We start from the raw sequence: 24,289 nt of genomic DNA, 5'->3' as shown, positions 1-24,289 counted from the left end.
CTGAATGCATACAGAAACTACAGAGCCATGGAGAAAGTCTTCACTATTCTGTACTTTTTCTTTTTCTTCTTTCTTGTCAAGTTTAATGCGCAAGCAACCTCCAGCAATTAAAAGATAGAAGGAATAAGATGAAAGAAAAGGTCTTGTTCAGTCTTTATGTTCCTACATGAAGCTACAAATTTGTTTCATAAATATAATACAGTAAGAGATCGACTAGAGAGAGGTCTGTGCATTTGTAAATCTGTATGAGTGAAAATATTGGAGTTTGTGCCAAATCCCAACAACCTATTGTGTAGCATTCAGGGGGGAGAGAAGGACAAAACTGATGGTTTTATGCATCTGGATGAGTTGACATAAGGTTGATGTCAGTAACATCTCTGATAGTTGGTATGTGGGTTTCAAAACCTGGGCAAGCTGCAATTGATAAACAAGAGTTGTAAAAATTATTTTAAAATGTTTCTTCCTTACATCATCTTAAAAGGCAAATTATTTTAGCTTAAACTGGTAAAGAAAATTAGATTTAGAAAACTTCATTCTGTGTAATAAAAATTTGACATTTATAAGCAATTGAAAATGAAGTAAAAAAATTCAGCCAAATTAATTTTAATAAAGAAATAGATTATATTCCGTGGCCGAAAGATCGGTCACACAGAAAGCCACGATCGGAAAAAGGTCAGCACCGAGCCCGGGATCGGTGCTGGGTGAACACAGATCCGACCTCTATCAGGTCAGATCCCCAAGTTCACCAGTGCTGCTTCGGCTGGTTCCTTCTTATACAGTTCTTGGGCAGAGTCCGAATTAATTCTATTCTTCTCGCAATCTAGCATATTCATGATGTTTTCTTGTCCCGAAGTTGGACTGCACAAAGCATTTCCTGGGTCTGATGAATTTTCCGTCTTGGATGATGAATTGTCCATCTCTGATTCCTGGAGCAGTTATTCTTAGTTCTCGGAATGGGATACTCCTTTAACGACTCTGAGATGTTAATCAGTTTCATCAGGTGTGGTGTTAATAGCTCCAGATAAGGTCTACCTCCACCCTGAGATAGACTTTTTCGTATGCTGATTAGTTCCTGGCCTATTGTCTTCTCTGTTGCTACCAAGGCTTGTGAAATTTTCTCCATCCCCTGGCCTGGGGTTTAGGCTTAAGTATTTTTATTTGTACAATTAATATATATATCTATGTACACAAGCATGAATTACCAATTTCATTTATAACAAAACCAACATCTTTTACTTGAAAATTCAAACAATATGAATACCATGTATTTTTAGGTCTTGCATAATAATTGACAATTGATAGTTGACAAAAGCCTTGAAAGAGTCCTCTCTTGTATTTTTTAAAAGATGTAGCTGTATATGAAGATTCTGAGAACAGACTTACTGTAACAAAGATCATCCAAGAAATTGGAGAACCTCGGAATTATGGTTTGACAGATGAAGAAAAGGAGGTTTTGGAACGCCAAGCAGCTGAGGAACGCCTTGTCAAAGAAGCTCAAGAAAAAGCTGAACAAGAGCGTAAAGAAGCTGAGGAAAGGGCTGAAAGAATGGCAAGATGGGAAGAGTGGGTAGGTTAATACATATGTTTGGGAAAACATTATTATTTATGTGTTTTAGATGGCTTCAAGTAGTCTGTTATGTAAACAGATTGTTATGTAAATTTACGCACACTTGGGAAGTGTGGTGTAAATTCTCTCACTCCTTATATCATAATTTAGATCTTGGTTAGGCTATCTTCACAGTGTGATTGAAGTCCATCCTACAGAATAGAGTGTCTTTTTTATTACACACATAGCATTTTTTTGCATTTTGGTATCAGCATGTACTCTTGTTGTCGTGCTGTAGCTCTTCTATTTTACCATTTATAAGTATCTACTACAGTCAATGGTTATTTTCCTTACCAAGTCTTCTAGGACTTTTGTATTTTGCTCATTTTACTTCTAAGCACCTGACCAAGTCTTAATTATCAAACTAGATTTTTAACTCAACACTGACCAATCTTCCAGCCTGCATCGCAAAAAGGTTTCTGAGCCTGCAAGAACATGTGAGAGAGCTGAGTACTCGGTTCAGTAAGGACTACCTCCTGCAGTCTGAATGATGGTTTTTGTTTGCTAATAATCTAATAAGTACTTGGTATTTGGGCTACCTGACCCCAGAAGATTCGCATGTGATTCTTTTTCCTTATTTACTTTGCCACACCTAAGGACATTTTAGTTAAATGACCTGAAATGCATTCGGTAAGTATGTTCCTTCGCACCCAACATCAGGCCTTTTCACCAGAAGGCAAGTCTATTGTCCTCTTTTAGAGCTATTTAAAAACAAACTGATCCTTCCACAGAGAAGCCCTTTTGTTATATTTGAATGCCCATACACATATATGGGGTTATAATATGATGAAATTACTGACTTTTTAAGAAGCATTTACATTCCTCTGATGTTGGCTTGTAACTAAGGGGTTTTTTTTTATCTCTGATTATTTACAGCTTCATTCAACAACATTAAACAGCATTTTGTGCCTTGTAAAATTTGTAAGGATAGTTAACACATTTTAGCTAGATTCGATCCAAGCCATCTATCTTTAAAAGAGCAAACTGTGCATTAATCAAAGCTAAAGTAGGTGTTTAAGTAAAATGTGTGCTTAAGGCTATCCTTTTAAATAGGCAGATGCTCAGGAGATCTAAGCAACTGTTCATTTGCCCTTGACACTGTAGATTAGCTGCTATCTCTGACTAGTGACCAAAGACCACTTGCAAGATTTATTCAGTAGCACTCCTGGATTGAGTGAATAAGTTAAAAATTGGTGTATCTGTTTTATCTGAACATTGCTTTTGTGTTATGCTTTGAGTATAGCAAAGCAGCCTTCAGAGTATCATCTGTTTTCTGTATCTGTATGTGACTCAGGCTACTGATGAATAAAATTAGTGAAGAGAGGACAATGAAAATGAATTGGAGTAATCTTCTGGCTAAAGCTACTGCAAGTATGCATGCTACTAAGTGTTACTGAATGGAAGGAAGAAAAGCTTGCAGCAGTTTTATTTCCTCATCCCTCTTACTTTTTGAGTGTAAAAATTGCATTTGGTTTTACCTGAATTTGGAAATAAATTTAGCTGGTGTAAACAGATGTAATTCACTGCGGTTTTAGTGTATTTGACTCTCAAGCCCCTCAAAAACATCAATGAAATAAGAATAAAACAAACCAAGGAAACCAAAGAGAAACAAACCCAACACAATTAACAAATTAAACATTTAGAAAGCCAGAGCTCTCTGCTGAGTAAAAATACTCTCCTTTCCCTCCAGTTCAAAGAAGCCTCAAGAAACCGTCTGCATTTGCAATAGCACTAATTTTTGAAGTGCTACAGTGTATTTCAACCATTTTGCCAAATACCTTATGTAAACCGGACCACTGGAAGACTTGAAAATAAACCTCCTTTTAGGTGTTAGAGAAGAAAAATAAAATCAGTTTAGTAAGGGATTATGTCAGTCCTTATCCTTTTCAATTCTTTGTCCTCAGTGTGTTGAGTGCTCTAAATTTAATAAGCAACTAATAATTTTTCCTGTCAACCTGTTTTTTAAAGTTCTGTCCACAGTTTCTAACACTTTTTTTTCCTCTAGGCCAGCGCTGTTATTTAGCCAAATGTGATTTGATAGATGTTATAAACATAATTATTTATTATTTAATCTTTTTTCTTTATTACTTGTAGAATAAACAGCTGGAGGAAGTGAAAAGACAAGAACAAGAGTTAGTAGAGGCCCAGTCTATTCCACTACGAAACTATTTAATGAAGAATGTCATGCCAACACTTATGCAAGGGATAAATGAATGCTGTAGGATCAGGCCAGATGATCCAGTCAATTTTCTGGTAAGGTGATTATGTTTTGTTTCTTAAATATGTTTGAATACTCATGTAGACCCAAAGAATCTCTGTTAACAAAAGAACTTAAATTTCCTCCCCACTTTCAGGATAGCAACAAATTAATGATTAGAATCTGTAATTCTGGTGAACAGCAATTACAGTGAAAATTAAAAACCACCAATTACTCTTTATGGGATCATTTGATACTGTGTATCAAGGGCAGTATCCAGTGTAGTTAAACAGTAATAGGACGAGAATCACTACCAGAACTTGTTTCCCCTTGGTATGTGCACTCTGCACATCTTACATACCCTGACCATTCCGCTGTGCCATAGAGGACTACAAGTTAAACAACTTTTTGACATTAGGCTTTCATTTCCATTAGACTGATTTGTGCCAATGAACCTATTACAATATCTAGTAGCTGGAGTTAGGTGCCCCAAAAGAGGGTATACAAAGAAATGCGTGGGCAATTACGCCCTTACAATCTAAACTCCCCATCCCTCATAGCACATCCCTCACAGGACCAGGAGCTGTTTGAGGGTCTGAGATCTGGTTGCCTGTCATTGGTTTGCTGTCTATGACAGAGGGGTTGCTAAAGGGTCACCTCCGCACTCTCTTAGGTCAGTTTCAGTGGAGGTTTTGGTTGGTTCTGGTTGTTACAATAATGCGGTTGTTACAGTTCATATACCATGATCTATGGGCTGTCCACACCAGCTATTAATTTTTAAGTAATGTTTAAGCTGCAGCTTTGTCTAGTCTAACCATTATTAATGTTCAGATTGTTAGTGCCAGGTTTCACTGTAATCCATCTTTGACTTGAAAATATAACAATATGGTTCAGATAAAGTTCAACTTGCAGCCTAAAAATTCTAGCTACTTATGACTACTTTCAAATGACATAAAATTTTTAACCCTTCAGAAAGGGGGACATCACTCTCCACCCCTCTAGACACAACTGAACACGTTGTAATGATAAATGCCAGCTCTTTGGTAATTCCCTTCACAATACACACATAAATAACGGAGAAAGTCCGATAGGACATTCATATACTAATTCTAGTTGCAGAAGATCTCAGGATGTTATCCAGCAAAACTTTCGGTTGAAAGCAGGGTCAGCATTGCATTCAGACAGGAATCCAGGTGCTGTAACATTATTGCTGTGCTGCTGTTCTGCCTGCATATCCTAACCAAGCTGTTCGCAAGTTGAAACAGAGCATTTTATTAATCAAGCAAAAGCTTAAAATTAAAGCAATGGTGTTGCAATCCCACTTCAGGCACTAAGGAATGTTTTCTTGGTTTAACATTTTTGCTTACTGGTGAGTGACAACTACCTGTAGCTGTAGAAGTATGAGATCTTTCCCAATACCTGCATAGCTTTTAAACTTCGGTATCAGTGGGTCCAGAAATCAGGCCCTAGGGTACTCACTAGACTTCCATGGAGTGACAAATACTGTTATAAATGGCTCAATTCCTTCTCTTGCCCATGATAGAAACAGGGTGACCACTATAAAGAGGGAGCGTGAGGTTGATGGTATTTTGGACAGTATTTGGGGGAAAGAGATTTCTCTGAGGTAGGGACATTTTCTGCCATAAGTTACATTTTAGGGCCATTTAATACGTTCTGCAGTTTTGTTTAAAGCAATGTTATCCACTATATCTTTGTTATTTTACATACATTTCAAAGTTGGAGCTATGAAAATAATTGTAATTTTGAAACTCTTCTGTTTATAGGCAGAATATCTCTTCAAGAACAGTCCTGATATCGACTGGAATAAACATTAAATCCTAGCAGCAATAGGAATTGTGAAACCAAAAGGGAGAAAATTCCTAATATACTTTAGATAAAAATACTTAGTTTCTGATGTAATTTTTGTTTAAGCTTATTATGTAATCTTCATTTTTTATTTCTCACACTTTATTACTATTTTTGTACTGGGTTTTTAATATTCTTCTACAACATTTCCATTTGCTGTATGTATTGTTTGATACATTTACACATCTGTATTTCAGATGTCTATTGGAAACTCCGAACCATAAGAATTCTGTTCTCTCTGCAAAATCTTCTTCCTGGATTTATTTTTAGCTACACATTCTATTTAAACAATATATTATTTTCCTTATCCTTAGTGAATGTAGGCAGCTAGCCTGAGAAAAACTTTTATCAAAAAAGAAACATGTTTTTACTGAAAAAGGAAATAACTAGGAGCAGCAAGCTCCCTTAGTTCCCTTCCAGGCTACCAAGAGGCAAAAAGTCACATAATACAGGCTTCTTGTGCTGCACTGAACACTTGACTGGTAAACAGTTTCCCAGCATAGGTATGTCATAAAACCTGTGTTTTACTTTGGTACCAAACACATGGCTGTAGATCTCATTTAATAATCTTCAGCATTCAAAACTAGATAGATATTTTTTAGAGATTCTTGAAGAATCTAGACTTTCCAGCACATGGCTATCCTTCTCAATTTTATTGACTTCATCTAGCTCTCACAGGAACTGTATCTATGCTGACTGAGCTGAAACTGATCACATACTGGGTGTAAAACAAATAGAGGATTTTCAAAACAGAAGGCAAGGACCCTTTGTGCAAAAGGTGCAGGAAAAAAAGAGGAAGAGCTGAAAGAATAGTGATACAGAAACATTTTACAGTTATTTTGTCTGTAACTTTGAGTATCAGAATTTGTGACGTGTTAATGCCCAATGCTTTTATTCAGATATATTAGTATTTTTACAGAGTATCTTAAGTCATCTGTTTTCATAGAGTCACACAGACAAGTCAGGAACACAGTCCAGAACCATCATCTCCTCTTCTAAAGATAAACATATATTTCTGTGATCTATATGTTCTATATGCTGTCAGCCCAAGCTACCATTTATCCTGTGAGGCAGTTGAAGATTAAATAATCGGTAGCTTTAGACAATTTTTTAAAGTACTACTTTTCAGAGGAAAGATGAAAACTGGACACTTAAAAAGAGGGGATAAATTAGGATTTCTCTAGAGTTATTGTAATGCATTTACTTTTCTAAGAATAAAGTTTTGAGCTGATCTATAACGAGCGTGACTTTTTTTTTTAAATATTCTGCAAGTTTATGCAGACCACTCCAGGCAGGTGTTTCAAAAACAGCTCTTAGAAAAGGATCTGTTTGCTTTGTGCAGGGCACGAATGCATAGTGAGCCCGACGCGGGTAGCCAAAGCCCCGCACGGCGCTGCGTTCGAGACAGCTCCTTCCACGCCGGCAGCTCCCCGAGCTCCGAGCGCCGGGGCGGTCCTGCAGGGGCTCTCTGAGCGCCGGGGCAGCCGGGGCAGCCGGGGCAGCCCTGTCAGCGAGCCCGGCCCCGCCCGGCCCCGCCCGGCCCCGCCCGGCCCCGCCCGGCCCCGCCCCGCCCGGCCCCGCCCGGCCCCGCCCCGCCCGGCCCCGCCCCGCCCGGCCCGGCCCCGCCCGGCCCCGCCCCGCCCCCGCCCCCGGCCCCGCGCACGCGCCGCCCCGCGGCCGTTGGCGCTTTGTTTTCAAACCCCGGCCGGCGCCTCTGCCGTCGCCGCCGCGACTACATTTCCCAGCGTGCCCCGCGCCTCCGAGGCCGTCTGCGCACTCGCGGCCGGGTGAGCGTGCGCGCCGTGCGGGGGTGTCCGCCGCGCTGCGTCAGGCCCCCCCCGCCCCGGGACGTTGCTGTGGTAGCGTCCGGGCGCCATGTTAGAAGGCCGGAGGGGAAGAAGCGAGTGAAGCGGCGGCGGCGGCCGGGCCCGGCACAGCCGCTCCCTCCGCTCCCGGGGCCTGGCCCCGGCCCGTGCCATGGTCGCGGCTCTCGCCGCTCCGCGGGACGAGTGACCGGTCCGTAGGCGGCAGCGGTGGGGGAGCAGGAAGAAGAGGAGGAAGGGGACGACGCGGCGGCGGTGGTGGCGGCGGCGGCGGCGGCGGAGGAGGAGGAGGAGGGGCTGGAGAGACGATGCCGTTGTAAGTCCGGGAGCTCGCGGGGCGCGCTCGGGGCCCGGGTTGTGTCGGCCCCGGCTCGGCGCTCCCCGCATGCCCAGGCCCTTCCTGCCGGGGCTCGGGCCCTTCCCCCCTCGCGGTCCCCTCGGCCCGGGCGCTTCCGCTGCCGCAGTGTGCGGCCCTGGCGCCGCTGCCCGCGCCGCCGGGAGCTCCGCGCTGTCCTTCTCACCCCCCATCGCCGTGAGCCCCGGAGGAGACGGTGATGTGGCTTTTGGGTTGTTGTCGCCGTCTCTGCGACCTCGCAGCGGCAACGTGCCGGGAAGGGGCGGACGCGTGCGGCGGCCTCCGCTCCCCGCTGTTGGGTCAGGGCGCACGAAGGGGCGAGACCCGCGTGTTTGTCCCTTCCTCGCTCTGGGCGCCAAGGGTGAAGCGCTTTTTCCGCCAAGGGCCCCCGTGAAGTCTCTCCCTCAGTGACCACGCGGACAGTTTTTCCCCGTTCTGGGGGCAGGAGACCCTGGGCCGGTGGTGCCAGTGGGCGCCCTGAGCCCAGCGCGCTGCCCTTGGAACCCGCCACTCCCGGTGGCTCCGGGCAGCGCCCTCGGCCGGCAGAACGGGCTGCGGGCCCGTGTGTCCCCCCAGCCCGCCGCCGGGAATCCGGGGCGCCTGTGCTTTGAACGTGCCGTGCCGTGACCCTGCTGGCAGTCAGGAATAACGAAGTGTGACTTTATTCATCCCAGTTCGTTCGCTGATATCTCTCACCCCACCCCTGGCATTTTTTTCTTCGTTTATTTTTTTTTTTTTCCCCCATCGCTGACGTTTTTATGATTCCTGATTGAGACGACAGAACTTACATCTCCTCAGTTCTGTAGTTCACAATCTTAATATTTTATTACGTTATACAAATCAGTGAATTAGTGTATAGTGTATATACTGAAACAGTGATGTGTAGGTGGTCAAATGACTTTTCAGAATAAGACATGTTTATATATTTTCGATTAGTCTGTTTGTTTCGGTTTTTTGTTGTTTTTTTTTTTAATTGAAGGAAAAATATAAAGAATTTTTGATTATTCACTGTTTTCTTCACTGTTATAATTTGGGATTATTCACTGTAATTTTAAATATGTCAGTTTTTAAGTGGAGAGTAGCCAAGGTTGTCTCTTGTGGCTGTTTAGTTCAGTCTAAAGTACTGCAGAGTTAGTCCTGGGGTAGATAACATGGTAGAAACTTACCTGAAAGGGTTTTTGGCAGGGAAAGGACCAATGGGCGAATGCAGGAAGGAAAACGGCTATGCCAAGTAGGTTCTAATGCTTGTATAATGAAGTGCCAATGTCCTTATAGGTAAGTTTTGCACATGCTCATTATGGCAATGAAAAATTACCAAAAGTCAGCTTTGAAGTTGGCTAGGCTTTTCAGCCTCAGGAAAATGGGAGGGTGTTTATTCTGCTTGCTTTCATTCTTAGTTTATTTTGTTGTGACTACATAAATTCCAAATGCTTAGTAACAACATTTAAAAGTTTGGGCTATTTTTATGAGTTGTAATAATAGCGACCTTCAACTTTGAAAAGTTTGGAATGATTGATAATTTCTCTTGATGTAGGTGTCTACACTAGACACCTACTAGACACTCTTAAATAACAATACATAGTTACAATTGCATCAATATATTGCTATTTTCAGTATAAGCATTACTTGGCAACTTACTTAGTACTGGAGGTTTATTGTAGTTACCAAAAATGAAGCCTTCTCAGTTTATGCATTTGTTCTGTCATTTGTATGTATGGCATTGTTGACTTGGTATCATTCAGTCAAGACTTAAAAGTGAGTATTATAGTGCCAGTAAGTAGAAATGCTGGTAGTGCTAATTCTTGTGTTTGTGAAGTGATACCTCTGCCTTTAGAGGAAAGAGGCAGCTTGGGAAGATTTTTTTTCCTCTATAATTCTTTCCAGTTGATTCTGTCTTCTGGACAATAATCTTTTGGAGTGAAAGTGGAACAACCCTATGTTATGCCAAACTTTCATGGTGACAAAATGTTCCTTTCAATATGTCATTTAAACTTCATTTTGAACCCTGGTGTTTACAGTTGACAGGCCTTGTCAAAACTGATCTCCCATACAAAGGAGATTGTCATTTTTGATTTGGAAGTTTCAGGTTCTCCAGAGCTGTACGCCAGTGTTTATATTGGGCTGTGTTGTGTGCTTATTAACAGTATGATACAGAAGTATAAAACCAAGCCAATTCTTTCTGTACATGGTACATCAGTAGTAAGACTACTGATGCTGACATCTGGAATTTGCAGACACCTTTAGTATTTTTATAAACATTAAAATTTATCTTAGAAACTTATGTGACTTCTTGTCAAAATTCTCATATGGGAAGCACTAGCGGCTGTATAAGGAAGAAGTCTTTAACAAAAAAGCTGATTAGAAACAAAGATGACTACTTCCCCTGTCATAAACATATATTTTAGTGCATGATTAGGTACAGAATGTTCCTGTGCATTATCTGAAACGTAAGGTGCCAGGGAAGAATGAAGCTCACGGAGCTGTTTGTGTTTTGGTTGGGTGTGGGGCTTATACAGAAAGGCTACTGACTCAGTGAAGCTGGAATTATGTTTATGTGAGTGATGATGTAGTCTTTTCATGTAACCTGGGGCTTTCTAACCCTCCAACTAGAGAAAACATGAATCTGTTTCTTGGTAAGCTACTGAACGTCTGTGTCTGCTGAATTCATGGCAAAACACTTTTGATATGATGTGGTTTTTTTCTATAACCAGAAGTGGAAAAGTGCATTGAGTCATATATATGAACATTTAAAAGTGCCGGAAAATCTATAAATTTTAAGTACTGTTAGTATTGGTAAGTTCTGTATTAGAGTTTTGGAATGTCATTAAGAATTACTCTTTCCAGTGGACAGTCAAGCTGATTTTCACTTCTGAAGTAAGACTTCATTTTTTCTTTCACTGAACTTTGCTATAGACATATGCAAAGTCATTGTTTTCTTCACTTTTAATTAGAGACTGTCAACTTACATGCCAGAAGTACAGCACTGTATTTAAAATGGCTTGTGCTGATTTGGAATGGGTAAGCAGTGTGTTTCTGAACAGAGTTGAGAATTTTATAGGCTGTTAGGAAAGGAATTAAATTATTCTTAACTTTGCAAAGCATTGGACTGACTTTAGAAGAATAGTTGGCATAACATAAAGTGATAGCTTTTTTAATTGAGAAGCAATTAATATAAAAATCTGTATTGAGGATTAATTTGTTAGATGGCAAGGATATGTAGTTTTGCAATAGCTTTCAGTCTTCCAGTATTGCTCTAAAAAAGGACTGAGTTTATACCTGTTAATATAGAGGTATTGCACATAACTTGGAAACCCAGTTATTTTGGGCTGAGCAGATTTCACTACTGAGACAAATTAATCTCAACAGTGAAATGCATTGTGGGATTCCTAGTTCTTGGTTTATACTCCCTGTTATCTTTTGATTCAGCCTTACTGAATTTCTTAATTGCTCTTGACTGTTTTGTCTCCAGCATAGCAATAAAAATAATTTTTGGTTTAACTGCTGCCTGTGCAGTTCATTAGCACTTTCCTTTTTTTTAAACTTGAGAAACTTCTCCTTCAACTGTGTCCGTAAGAGTATTGTGGATGGGTTTACATTTGCACATGCTGCCTTCCCTGTTCTGCTGTGCAAACAGGAGAGCCAGAGAGCTCAGGAGAGAGTCCAAGGTTAGCAGAATTTGTATGAATGATCTTCCTTTTGCCATAGGTTAGTCTCTTCTATAGCCCTGTTGCTCGCTGCTGCTCCAATACCTGTGTTCAAATCAGTTTTGTGTATCTTGAACATCTCATGGTGACGGTTGAAGACTTAATTCATGGTCTGAATGGTCCAGTGATGTTCTGCTAGATATTGGAACTTTCATTCAGGAGGGACAGCTGTATTGTCTTAGCTATTTAAAACATGTTCCTCAGTAACTGATTTACACGGACTTCACTGATGTTTCCTGCCTAGAGTTATGAAACTTCGTCTGGAGTGATGGTGTTAGCATTAAGCTAGAAACTTCAGTCTAATTTGCCAGTCACCCATTGTTGAAGGAAACTTCAAAAGAAGCAAAACCCCTCAACAGAGTTTCTCTGCATCTGGACACAGTGGAGCTTGAGCTCCATGAATTTATCTCCAGCTGGTTAACCTGATGGTGTGATGACCTAGTATTGTTTCAGGAATCTGAATTGGATGTCTTAAAATAGCAAATAAGAAGGAATAAATTTTGCTGAGGTAATCAGTAGAGGCAAATAGAGAAGTGAGGATAATCACTGAGAATCCTTGAGTTGAGTATTTTGTCTTAGTATCTGGATGAGTCTGAAACTTACGGGGATTTAAATTGTTACGATCTGTTTAATATCATGCTATGTATTTTTAAGATTTCAGTTGTTTGTACTGTCTTTTATTTTTGTGGAGTTTCCCAAATTTCAGTAGCTTGACGTTTAGATAGTGTGGTACTGATGGCAGCTGTATTTTGTGTTAAGAAATGTAAAATCTTAACACAAATAGCACTAAAAATAGTACTATTAGAATGGACATGGAATACTGTGAGAGAAGAGGAACCAGTGCTTAGACAGGAGTTGGGTTAAATACAAAGCACATCTGAAAAATAAGTTCATGGCAGGATTGTTGGCTTTTCTGATGATGGAGAAAGGTTCTGGTCTTGTAAAAGCAAACAATAGTACAGAACGTGGAATTAGTATCCAACTCTTAGTTATGTATGGGATGGTGTTACACAGGTATAGTTGTATCTGCTCTATGTTCACTTTACATGGATGTGTTCAGGCTATCATGTGATCTTCAAAAGATGTATTGTAACCCTTCCTCTGCCTTAGAACAACAGATAGTCACTTCCATTTAAAGGAGTTTAGAGTTGTGTGCTCTGGAAACTGTAAAGCTTCTTACAAGCTTTAGTTGGGTTTTTTTTCTTCCACTTCTGCACCCTGTTTAAAATGGGTTTAGCAGTGACCCTATAGCCAAGGCCTGTTTTTTTAGTTTGGTAGTTACTGGTAACAATATAAAAAGATACTGCCTACCAAAACTTCGGGTTCTGAGGAAAAAGTTGTTTGGCTGCACTGCTTTCAGCTTAGCACAGACTAGAGCTTTATGTCTGTGTTTTTATATGGGGAAAAAGGACATGCATTTCTTACTGATGAAATTAATATTTGAATATGAAATACTGAATCATAACACTTTAGAATTAATCCACTGTAGCTGTTACCCAATTTGCACATAGTGAATTGTCAGTATATGTTTTTCAAAAATTCAGGTTAAACCAGAGCTACAACAATAGCATGTTAAATTTAACTCTGTGTTATTTTCTGTAACTTTATTTTATATTTGTGCAACTGACAGATAGCTCATGGTCATCTCAGAGTGATAAGATGATCTTCATGTTTGTATGTGGTTGACAAGTAATGAACCCAAAAGCCCCAAACTGTATCTTAATTTTCTTTATGATCTTAAAAAGAAAAGCTTAGGGTTTTTTCTTCTGTTGTTTGGTTTGTTTGTTTTGGTGTTTTGTTTGGTTTTTTTCTTTTTTTAGAAAAAAAGCCAAACAACAACAAGCCCTAAACATGCTTTCAGTTGTGTTAGACCCTGGTATGGTCTTCCAAATCTGTCTCTGCTGTTGTCAAGAGTGAGTAGCTGAGATGGAACTTCCAGTTGCTGTTTAATACTCTGCTTTTTGTTAATGTTTAACTTCAGTGAGTACCAGATGTGACATACCATCAAGGTATTGAGTCCCCAGCAAGGCCTTAACATTTCTAATCCTCTTGGGTAGAAGGTTAGCACTGATACTTCCCTGGCTTTTGACCTTTGTCTTTCAATAAATTTGGTAGTTTAAACTCTTCTCTGGACATATCACAAGTCAAAGCTAGAATGTCCATATGTGACTAAGAGGGAAGATATTGGAGTATGAGTATGATCTTCATGGTTTCAGAAAAAAAGCAGAAGTGTAGGAGCATTTATCATTAGCATATTCTGGCTAAAATGTAACATGTAAATACAGCATTAAAGTTGGGCTGATGAGCACCTAAAGTTTATTTCTCAGAGAAAATTTACTTTTACTTTAAAAAGCAGGTAGCAAATGCTTTATCTGGAGTTTCTTGGTTTTATGGGAGGTAGGAGGCAGGGAGAGGATATGCCTTTTCTTGTTTGTTTATAGTAACTTTCATGCTGCCTTTTAAATGAATAGATGACCTAGGATAAGTCGCTTTATTCTGTCCTTCATTAAGTTTAATGAACTTTCTTGCAATACAATTTATTTCTGTAATTTTCCAGAGGAAATTTTTCATATCCTTTGTTGTGCTACAGAAGGCTAGAGTTAACTTAGCAGGTGTAAACGTCAGAGCTTCAGTTTAAACATTTTTATCTGGAAATAACCTATAGTCTCTTCAGTGTTAATATATGGTAAAATGTAAGCTTCATCCTGTCTTCTGCAGCTGTAAAATCTTGAAGGCAGCTGTGCTGAGAATTGTTACTCACTAACCCAGTGAAAGGGTACTTACTCCTCAACCTTCAAAAAGAGCTAAAACACTTGTGTCGGGGAGGTCCTGTGCTGTTGAAAACATCGATATTTCTTTATTATAAAAGTAAATGTAAGAACTGTGGCTGGTTTTATGTAACAATTCCCAGAGATGTATATCTGGTGATCAATTTAATTGGTTATTTGAAGCCATTGTTTTAGTGAAGAGTTTCAAAGCTCAATTGTGCCCTGTGGCCATGCTCTGGTGGTCCTGTAGGAGCTGGAGGAACACTGGTTTGAGTCATGGCAGTATGGTGTTTTGAAGGCAGAGCTGCACATTGCACTGCCAGGGTTGTGTGTAAACCAGACTAGGGAAGAAATCTGATGTTTGACTGGGGTTTATGTACTGTAATTTTATAGACAAGGTAAAGGATTATGTTTAAGTTGTTAGTTCTTGAATTGGTGAATCATGCCCCTTACAAGTAGGGGGAATACAGAGGCCTCTGTCAGTATTGCTGACTTCAGGAATTAGCTTTTCAGAATCTGGTTTTCAGTGACATTGAGTCTTTTTTGAAATCTAGTAACAGCATCTGCCAGGCTGTATTTTGCCAGCCCTTTTAGTGAAGTCTAGTATCTGTTGAATTGGATTCAGGTTCTTGCTGTGAATGGGTGAAAATTACAGTTAGACCATCAGGAAATTGTTACACAAAGCTAAAATATTGATTGTTCTGTATTACTGCTTTAAAAAGCCTGTAAAAGAAAACAGAAAAATCTTAAAAAGCATATTTATTTTTTCCAATTAATGGTTGGGAAAGGGGGGGAAAATGTAGTTCAAACAACTTGCTTTGGGGTATAAGTTAAAATATTAAAAATATCCAAAGGATGTTTGTATATTGACACTTCTTGTTTTCTGGCCACTTTTTTTAGTGGCAGTTAAGTGGCTGAAGCTACTGTTTGTGTTGGCATTCCTAAAGTTTTTTCTAAGAGAAAAAAAAAAGTTTTAGGGGATTCCTTTGTCCTTAATTTGAATTACTGTTTTATGTAATTCATCTGAACAGCTTTTTTTAAACAAAGTTTTCATTGACACCTAAAGTCCTAAGATCTATATGATTTGTTCAGGTGCTACCAGATTCTTCATTAGTTGATTAAAACCTCATAGCTAAAGAAAGCAGTATAAAACATTTTTCCCAGACATTGCCCCAGTCCCCATGATTACTTGAAGGTTAACTTTTTTTAATGTACACTTTTAACATATTTTTTTCCTGATGTGCCTTTTTTTTTTTCTGGTGAGCAAAGGGACAGATGTGCTCAAACTTGCATTGTGACTTAATTCTTGATTACAAACAAATTATAGTACTTAGAATTGTTATAAAATGGGTTTAACTTGTGGAATATTATATCATGTTTTGTGGATTCTGATCAATTTTCAGTTTAGATGTTCTTTTTTAAATACTTAGTCATTATGGAAGTGAGGAGTGAAATCTTGAGGAGATGATGATGAGAAATAATGGCAGTAAAATTGAAGTTTGAAGAACTGTAGTTTTTCTACATGTAATAAATAGGTAGTTAGCCTTGTGAAAATATTTCTCATTTTGTATGATAGAAATAGTATATAAGAGATATAAACATGCATGACTGATACTACAGCAATATACCAAGGAATGCTATGCCTGCCAAGAGTGCAGGTTTTTTTCACTTCTGCTGTCAGCTTGACTTTTTGACATGGAGGATTCTCTTTACTTTGGGCTTTATGAGAGTGAAGGAGCCCAAACTGATGATGATACAGCTTTTGCCCTAGTAGAATGAAAAAAATAATTAAGGGGAAATAATGCTAATGGATATGAAAAGTTGGTGATAGGTAGTTTACTGGTGTCCTTAATAGGACAGATTTAACACAGTAATTTGGGATGTGAATGCTAACACTAGGCTTAACTTTTTATTTCTTAGTATGTATCTCTTGTCTGCTACTCTGATGAGAAAAAATAAATAATTTTGTTTTGTTTTCTTTCTGTCATTAACTTTATCTAATTGCCTTTATTAGTCCCGTTACAACCCAGGGATCACAAACACAGCAGCTACAGAAGCATTATGGCATTACCTCACCAATCAGTTTAGCTGCCCCCAAGGAGTTTGACTGCATGCTTACCCAGAAATTAATTGAAACCCTTAAACCTTATGGTGTATTTGAAGAGGAAGAAGAGCTGCAACGTAGGTGAGTGAACGCTGGTTTTTGTCCTGTCATGAGGTTCATGTATGACTATTGAACCCCAAGTCTTTGTGTTCTTTCAAATGCTTTCTTAAAAGCCTAGTGAAATTATCAGCTTAATTTTTCTCAGTTAAGAGGAATACCTCAAAACAGAGAGGAATTAAAATGATCTTTAAATTTCAGAGGCTGGATTGCATTTTTTCCCCTTCATCAGTACTTTATTGTAATGGACCTTATACTTTTTTTTTCCTTACTAAGCTTTCTAGAGTTGTTTTTTTTTCCTCTCAGTACTGCTTATCACTGTTCTTCTAGGTGCATGTGCTGTATGAATTAAAGTTTTAGTTTGAAAATGAGTAGAATTCATGTGCATATGCCTTGCATGCTTGCATTTTTTTTTGAACTTAAATCCCTTGAATGTCTCTAAGCGGAGAAAAATAGTGGGAATGTTGTAAGAGTAACTTTCTTTCAGTAGATATATATATAAACAAGATCTCTAATTAGATCTGTAATGTTACTCCAGTTGACTTACTGTGTAATGATGATCACAGTCTTTAAAAAATTCTGCTAGTTTTGTCTTAGTTTGTAACCCATCATTCTGCTGTTTCATTAATAGGATTCTAATTTTGGGAAAATTAAATAACTTGGTAAAGGAATGGATCCGGGAAATCAGTGAAAGCAAGGTATGGATGTATTTTATGTGGAGTTGCCAATACTGTGATTCTAAGACTGCTATAGGAAGATATTCCATAATAGGTTCCTGTACTAAATGGGATGAACCTTAGATTTGGGGATCAAAACAAATACCATCCTCATATAGTTTCTTTTGTTTACAGGCAGCATTGCCCCTTGGTAGAACCTTGTCAAAGAAAGAAATTCATAAATGTTACTTGACTTTTTCTCAAAAGTCATGCATATAGTACTGTATTAATTACGTGCTTAGATTATTTGCCTTTGTAAAGCAGTAGTAGATCTTAAAATGTACATCCTGCATCTTTGTGGTCTGTGGTCTTTAATATCAATCCTGCAATGTTACTTTTGTAACATTAATGCTGATAGTGTTTTTGCCAGCTTATAGTAATCCCTGTCCCCACACATCTTTTTTGAATGATTATAGACTTGCATGATTATAGATTTTTTTTTTTTTTTTTTTTAGAGTAAACCCCTAATTTTTAAGCTATTTTTTCTTTGTATTTGGGATTGTATTTTTTCTTTACACTTTCCTTATGCAATGAAAATTATATATGAAAAAAATTGTGGACAAGGACAGCCCTGCTAGGTGTGTCTTGATCCTTGAAAACAAAATAGTGAGAGTATCATGACCGGTATAAAATTGAAAGCTACTTAAGTTAATCTAATATACATTGCAAAATAGAAGTTTAGATTTATTTTATCTTCTGCTGTGTAAACATTCATGTAGGGTTTCAGATTGTAGCATTGCATCCTATTGTGAAAGCATAGCCTTCTTTGCCCACAGTAATGTGGATTCAACAGTTTTTTTAAAGACTAGGAACTTTACTAGATGTACCTAAACAATTCCAACATAAATATATAAAATAAATACCTTTCCCAAACCCAAATTTTTATTTAAAGGCTATTGAAAGTAGTAGATACAGTAGACTGTGTTTTGTGTTGCTCTAAATTGGAATCCATCATCAATTTCTGTGTCACTCTAAAAGGCCTGAGTGGTAAGCAAAATGTGTTCGATCTCTGTAGTATTATAAAGCTGTTGCCCCTGAAGTGTAGAATTGGTGCAACAATTACCAGGTTTGAGGCAGTAATATGTAAGGTGGTTGAAATGTTACAAATGGTCCAAGTGGCAAACATATCTCAGTCTTTTCTATAAATACTGAGATTATTTCAGTCGTTCAGCAGCATAAATTTTGTGCAATGTTTTTCCTCTTGCTTGAAAATAAATTGTGTTGTTATAACTTTTTAAGGTAAAATAACCTTTTTTTTTTTCTCCATTTAGAATCTTCCTCAATCTGTAATAGAAAACGTTGGAGGAAAAATTTTTACGTTTGGATCCTATAGATTAGGGGTTCATACAAAAGGTAACATTTCCTTTTGTGATAGAAATCCATGTGTTTAAGCTAATGATTGATCTTGCTGTATTTTGAGGTGATGTTAGATTTCTTAATTTTTTTAGTTAACCATCTCTAGTCTTCATTCTAAATAAAATAAATATGTTCCTATATTATGTTTTCATCGTGGATTGAGAAACGGACAAAGATGTTGAAAATTATTTAAAGATAGAGGAAGTTGTATACTTATATTTTCATGTTTTGTTCTTTGAAAATTACAAGTGTTCTACAATTGAAGCAAGAGCGTATGTGTGTGTTCTCTATGTTTAATGGCCGTGAATTTTTTTTCATTTGGTTTGACTTAGTATTTCAAAAAACACCATTCCACATGATGAGAAACTAAATTTTCCTGCTTAATTATTAATTAAAATTTTTCTGTTCCTGGCATTCTGTGCATGTGAAGTATTTAGCAATTTACTTCTGCTAATTAACAATTTCAGGTGCTGATATTGATGCCCTGTGTGTTGCACCAAGACATGTTGAAAGAAGTGATTTTTTCACATCATTTTATGAAAAATTAAAACAACAAGAAGAAGTGAAAGATCTGAGGGTATGTGAAACTCCTGATACAGCTTGCTGACCTGAGGATTAGGAAAATTAAATAGTGAAAGATGATGCATTAAATAAGTAAATATAACTTTAATGTTAAGGCTTGCAAAGGATTTTTTGTTAACCTGTGGCAAAGCCTATCATAAGGCTTGAAATAAATAGAGATTCTTCCAAATTTTCTCTGCTCACTCTTAATAGATACACTCACTTAAAATTTTGGCTGGCAGAATGATCTCCTAGCACGTGTATTACTATGGCAAAATTTCTTCTTACTCACTAGAAGCAGGCAAATGTAAATGTTAGCTTGAGAGGGTTCAGGACCAAACTTGTGTGCTTTTAATGAAGGCTTTATGCTGCTTTTTTATAACTTCGTGCTGATATAAATAGTTATGGTGGTTGATACTAACTAAACTTTTTGTATTGGCTGTCCACTGTGCATTTGAAAAGGGAAGCTGTATTTTTAGTTTGTTTCATTACTGGATGCTTGTGCAAGATTTTTAGCTTGTAAAAATGAAGATTTCCCTTGTAGTAGTGGAAGACCCGTAGTAATGCACTATTTTGTTTCTGATATACCTCACTGACAAGCCTCCCTGAGTCAACTGGTGGGAACTTTAATCTTGATATTGGCTCAGAGTAAATTTTCTCTGCTCCTATTTTTTTTTTTTTTAGATGAAGATAGTTGCTGGCGAGTCTTTGTTTGATTTAGTCCTGCTCTCATAAAATAAATGAAACTGTCTCTGCAGCATTCTTCCACTCTATGCATCCTGTAGTTGGTAACCAGGGTAGTGCAAACATCTGGTGGTAACACTGTATGCACTGAAACAACTGTTTTGAATGCTTTATTATCTGAACACCTTTAGTAATCTTTAAATTGACGTGCTCTATTTGAGAGGATTCAGATTTTCAGATTTCTATTTGACTTTGCTGTAAACTCTAACTCCAGGTAATGTAGTTGATTTAACAGCAAGGTATGTATGCTCTTCAGTGTTGTTCAGTGATGCAAGTAACTGTTATGTCAGGGTGTCTTAGCACTTAAATTGTTCCCGCTAGTATTAGGAGTTTGTACATCTCCATCTTTATGGAAACATAGACTTTCTTAGTGGTTGCTCTAGTGAGTGAGTATGAGACACTTGTGAACTTGGTATTTTGTGTAGGATCCATCCTGCCAACCAGCAATGTTAAGGTAACCTTAACTGAAGTTTGAGCACAGACAAATGTTGTCTCCACCTTTTGTTAAGAACTGAAACACTCTTGAAACAGTTTATCCTCCAACAGTTCAGAGTATTTCTTATTTGGAAGTAGGCAGTGTTCTTTGCTTTTACAAAAGCAATGTGCTACAGATCTGCATTTAGTTTGATGATCAGTTCAGGAAAATAGAATTCATAGCTTATTCCAGAGTAGATTCATCGTGATATTGTTTGACAAAACACCGTATTATTGATGACATTTTAAAAACATGCTTGACCTCTGGAGACCGGTGACTTGAAATTGCTTTAGGTGAAGTCAGGCTGCCTAGTTACACAGTTTTCTCTTTTCTTATACTAACTGTAGAAACAGAAATAAGAGGCCTTTTAGAGCAAGAATCCCCGTAGCTTGGACTTGAAATACTTAGAAGTATTTGTGAGGAGTAAAAGATGCTTGATCATGTCTTGAGTTTAGGGAGAAAGAGGGTTGGACCTTGAAGTAACATCATCAGAGCTGGTTGGTATGAGTTTGGATTATAATTAACATTTAGACAGCTGCAGCACATAGTAGGTCAGTGCTTACTGCATAAAGTCTCAATAGTGGAGAGAGACATTGCTGATAAAAATCAACCTGAAAACAGAAAAGTATTGGTATAAATAGCATTTCATTATGATTGTCTAGACCTGGTAGTTATTGTTTGTAAATGTTCTCTGTACTGAAAATAAAATACAACTTTTTTTCCCCCAGGCTGTTGAAGAAGCTTTTGTCCCAGTTATTAAACTTTGTTTTGATGGAATAGAGGTAAAGATCGTATTTTAATTTGTTTTGGTAGAATATGGTTAAAACAAGTTTTTTAGATCTTAATAACTCATTATTCACTCATATGAATGCTGTTAAAGTGACTCTCTGAAGTTCATACCTAAGATTTTGACAACAGTCTTCAGTTGTATAATTTGAAGTGGAGGTTTAAGACTGAAACAAGTTTTTCTTGATGGACTTGAAGCTTTGTGCATAGTATCTCCCTGTTCTTTTTTTTTGGCACTGCTACCCAGTTGTACTGATTAGTTTGCTGATCTGTAGAATACCAGTATTGGCATTATTTAGACTTAACATTTAATAAAACTTATATTTGTAAATAATATGGCTTCAGAATTTTTTTTGACTGCTAATGATTAGCTATCCAAACATGAAAGATTTGCCTCATTATCCTACATTGTAGAAAGTTGTGGTCTTTAACTAGTTCTCAAAAATATACCACTGAAGGCAAGCTGGGTATTCCTTTTGTCCTGATTTCTTAACATATCTGTAAACCCATGACCAAAACAATGGTTTTGGTGGGTGTAGCCTGATGGATCAGCTGTCGTGGAGCACTGAACTTGCTTAACTTGATTTTTGCTAAGGAAACAGGAATGGTGATTTCAAGAGATACTCTGTTAATTCTTCTCAAACTGTTATAGTCAAACTTTCATCTTTTGGTGACCAGACAAAACCATATGAATTCTTTATACACACAGTTCATGAGACATATAGTTGGATTATGTCAACGTTGTCAAGTAGCTGGTGGGTCCAAGAAGGTTGGTTTACGGAGGGGAAAGAATTCCCATGCTAATCTTCAGCAAATGACATGGTGTAGTACTATTGTACACAAGAGGAGCAATTCCTTGTCTCCCAGTCTGTGATTTTTGTATCTGTTAGCCATTTTATTACTGTCCATATACAGTTGGGTGTTAGGAACATTTTTCTGGAGAATCTGTTTTCTGTTTACATAGCTTAGGTGTTCATTCTAGATACCGAAACTTGCCATAGCTGTCTTCTGGTCAGTTTGGTTTTTATATGCTGTTTTTGTTTTTTTTTTTTTTTTTTTTTTCCTCCAGTCATTTACATTCAAGCCAGAGTTGTGTCTCCTTTTTAAAAAATGAAATTTGAAATACAAGACCAAATAGGGGAAAAAAAGGACTGTTTGTTCTAGAAGAAGTAGCATCTTGTTCCAATATAGTAATTTATGATGGGCTTTGATGGGCTTAGGTTTATTACTGAGACTTAACCCATGTTGCTGACAGTGCATGAGAGTTTTTTCTTCTATCATAAGCACCCTCTTTGTATATACCAGTGTTGTTGGACCTCAGTTTCTGATAGTTGTGTTTGTGCCGAACTATATCAGTATGAAAAGATTTTAATTTAATTTGCCTTTTGCTAACCCAGGCAAAACATGCCAGAAGTTAGAACTGAGGAAAAGGACTTTAGTTTTATGGTGATCCTGTTGTTAAAGCTTAGGAAATTTCTGACAATAAGTTTTTACATGCACATTTTATGTTCTTGTTTAGAATAAATAACTTCATTTTTTTGTTCTTCCTGTAGAGTACTTTGTATTTGATTGCCAGCTACCTCTCCCCAGGTTACATAGGACAGACTGTTAATTTCTTTATTTGAAAAGAAATGTCAATGAGCTTTGAATCTTTAGAGGTGCTAGATGTTCTAGATAAGAGAGCAGAACTTTAAGCTGAAGTTAAGTTTGAACTTGAAGTTGTTTTACACTGAGAAGTAGTACTTCTGACTGAAGTAGGAACTTCTGTATGTAATATAGATGGTTGATAAGACCAGCTATTAAAGACTTTGAAATACAAAATGCCCTGAATGCTTTGGAAATACTTTTCTGTGGAGAAGTGCTTCATAGTTTAAAACGGATGGATGCAAAGTTTTAACTACCTACAAAAAGTCTTTAAGATGTCTTCAGCTTCACTTTATCTGAAATAATTTTAATGTAACTAAACCAGTTTTGTTCTTGGTGCAATAGTACTAGGTATTTCATTGTCTTGTAGGTCAAGTGATAACCACTTTGATTAAAAGCTTCGTTTGGTGAAGTACCTTTGTAGCCTTGCAGAAAGGCTGTTGATATGCTGATAAGTGGCTGAGTATCAAGGCTGCTTGATATTCTCATCAACTAACTGACTGACTGAAGGGCAAACTGACTTCTCTACTCTGTGGTGTCCTTGTGTGCAGGGCAATGTAAAACTCTAGCTCTGTGCTGAATAGTATTTTAGATGTTCTTGGCCTAGAAAAACTAAGTATTGCAGAAGTAATAGCAAAGAAATTACACATAGTTTCTAAATGTATACACTTGCTCAGCAGTTTGCTGAATTTTCAGAATCTTTTCTGTAATCAGATACCTAGACTCTTCATAGACACTGGTCTTTATATAGAGTCAGCTAGTTACATATGTGATTTACAGGGCTAGATGGGGGAAGGTATCCTACTCTTTCTCTAATTCCATGGTAATTTTCATGGAATCATAGAATATGCTGGGTTGGGAGGGACCCATCAGGATCATCGAAGTCCAACTCCCAGCCCTGTGTAGGACATCCTAAGAGTCACACCACGAGCCTCAGAGTGTTCTCCAAATGCTTCTTGAACTCTTATCAGGCTTGGGGCTGATACCACTGGCCTGGGGAGCCTGTTGCAGTGCCCAGCCACCCTCTGGGTAAAAAAAAGCTTTCCCTGATGTGTGATCTAAGCCTCCCCTGGCTCAGCTTCATGCTGTTTCCTTGAGTCCTGTCACTGGTTGTGAGAGCGAAGAGATCAGTGCCTGTTTGTGGTCTTCAACATCCTCATGAGGGAAAGCAATAAGGACTCCCCTCAGTCTTTTGGATATTTGAGAATATTTAGGTTAAAACCAGGATTCATGTTTTCATAGCTTGTTCTGATGTTGGTAGGAGTTTGTATTCTGGACCTAGCAGTGATGCTTGTTCCCAAATGATTTTTATTTACATTGACAGCATAGTTTTTTGTGTGTGTGCTGGTTCTATATTAATCTAAATGTGTATTTTATCCTCTTGGAAAAGGAGCCATAAGATAGATGAAGCATCTGAAAATGTTTCTTTTAGTGTCTGTGAAGGATCTTAGTATGTATATTTTTAAAGGGATTCTTTGTGCTAGGAAGACTACTGTTAGTAAACTTGATGAAAATTACTTACAGAAT

General features: G+C 38.1%; 2 protein-coding genes across 8 annotated transcripts in view; both read left to right on the top strand.

Moving 5' to 3' along the window:
* Positions 1–6,904, top strand: part of AK7 (adenylate kinase 7) — a 29,027-nt gene extending 22,123 nt beyond the window's left edge. The window contains exons 16-18 of the mRNA XM_032113158.1: positions 1,347–1,567; positions 3,701–3,859; positions 5,588–6,904. Coding sequence (XP_031969049.1) covers positions 1,347–1,567; positions 3,701–3,859; positions 5,588–5,638 — 431 coding nt within the window. The 3' untranslated portion in view covers positions 5,639–6,904. The remainder of the gene's footprint in view (positions 1–1,346; positions 1,568–3,700; positions 3,860–5,587) is intronic.
* Positions 6,905–7,519: 615 nt separating this feature from the next.
* The window catches only part of PAPOLA (poly(A) polymerase alpha), a 44,062-nt gene continuing 27,292 nt past the window's right edge, over positions 7,520–24,289 (top strand). For 2 of the 7 annotated variants that reach the window (XM_032110736.1, XM_032110734.1), the window contains exons 1-6: positions 7,520–7,808; positions 16,334–16,504; positions 17,112–17,178; positions 18,468–18,549; positions 19,020–19,129; positions 21,061–21,114. In XM_032110736.1, the coding sequence (XP_031966627.1) occupies positions 7,801–7,808; positions 16,334–16,504; positions 17,112–17,178; positions 18,468–18,549; positions 19,020–19,129; positions 21,061–21,114 (492 nt within the window). In that variant the 5' untranslated portion in view covers positions 7,520–7,800. Of the gene's footprint in view, positions 7,809–8,946; positions 9,123–16,333; positions 16,505–17,111; positions 17,179–18,467; positions 18,550–19,019; positions 19,130–21,060; positions 21,115–24,289 lie in introns of those variants that run through there. The other 5 variants (XM_032110731.1, XM_032110732.1, XM_032110733.1 and 2 more) reach the window with 4 other exon arrangements.

The sequence above is a fragment of the Corvus moneduloides genome, chromosome 6, assembly GCF_009650955.1.
Source record: "Corvus moneduloides isolate bCorMon1 chromosome 6, bCorMon1.pri, whole genome shotgun sequence".
Classification (NCBI taxonomy): domain Eukaryota; kingdom Metazoa; phylum Chordata; class Aves; order Passeriformes; family Corvidae; genus Corvus; species Corvus moneduloides.
This window is presented reverse-complemented; position numbering and strand designations above follow the sequence as displayed.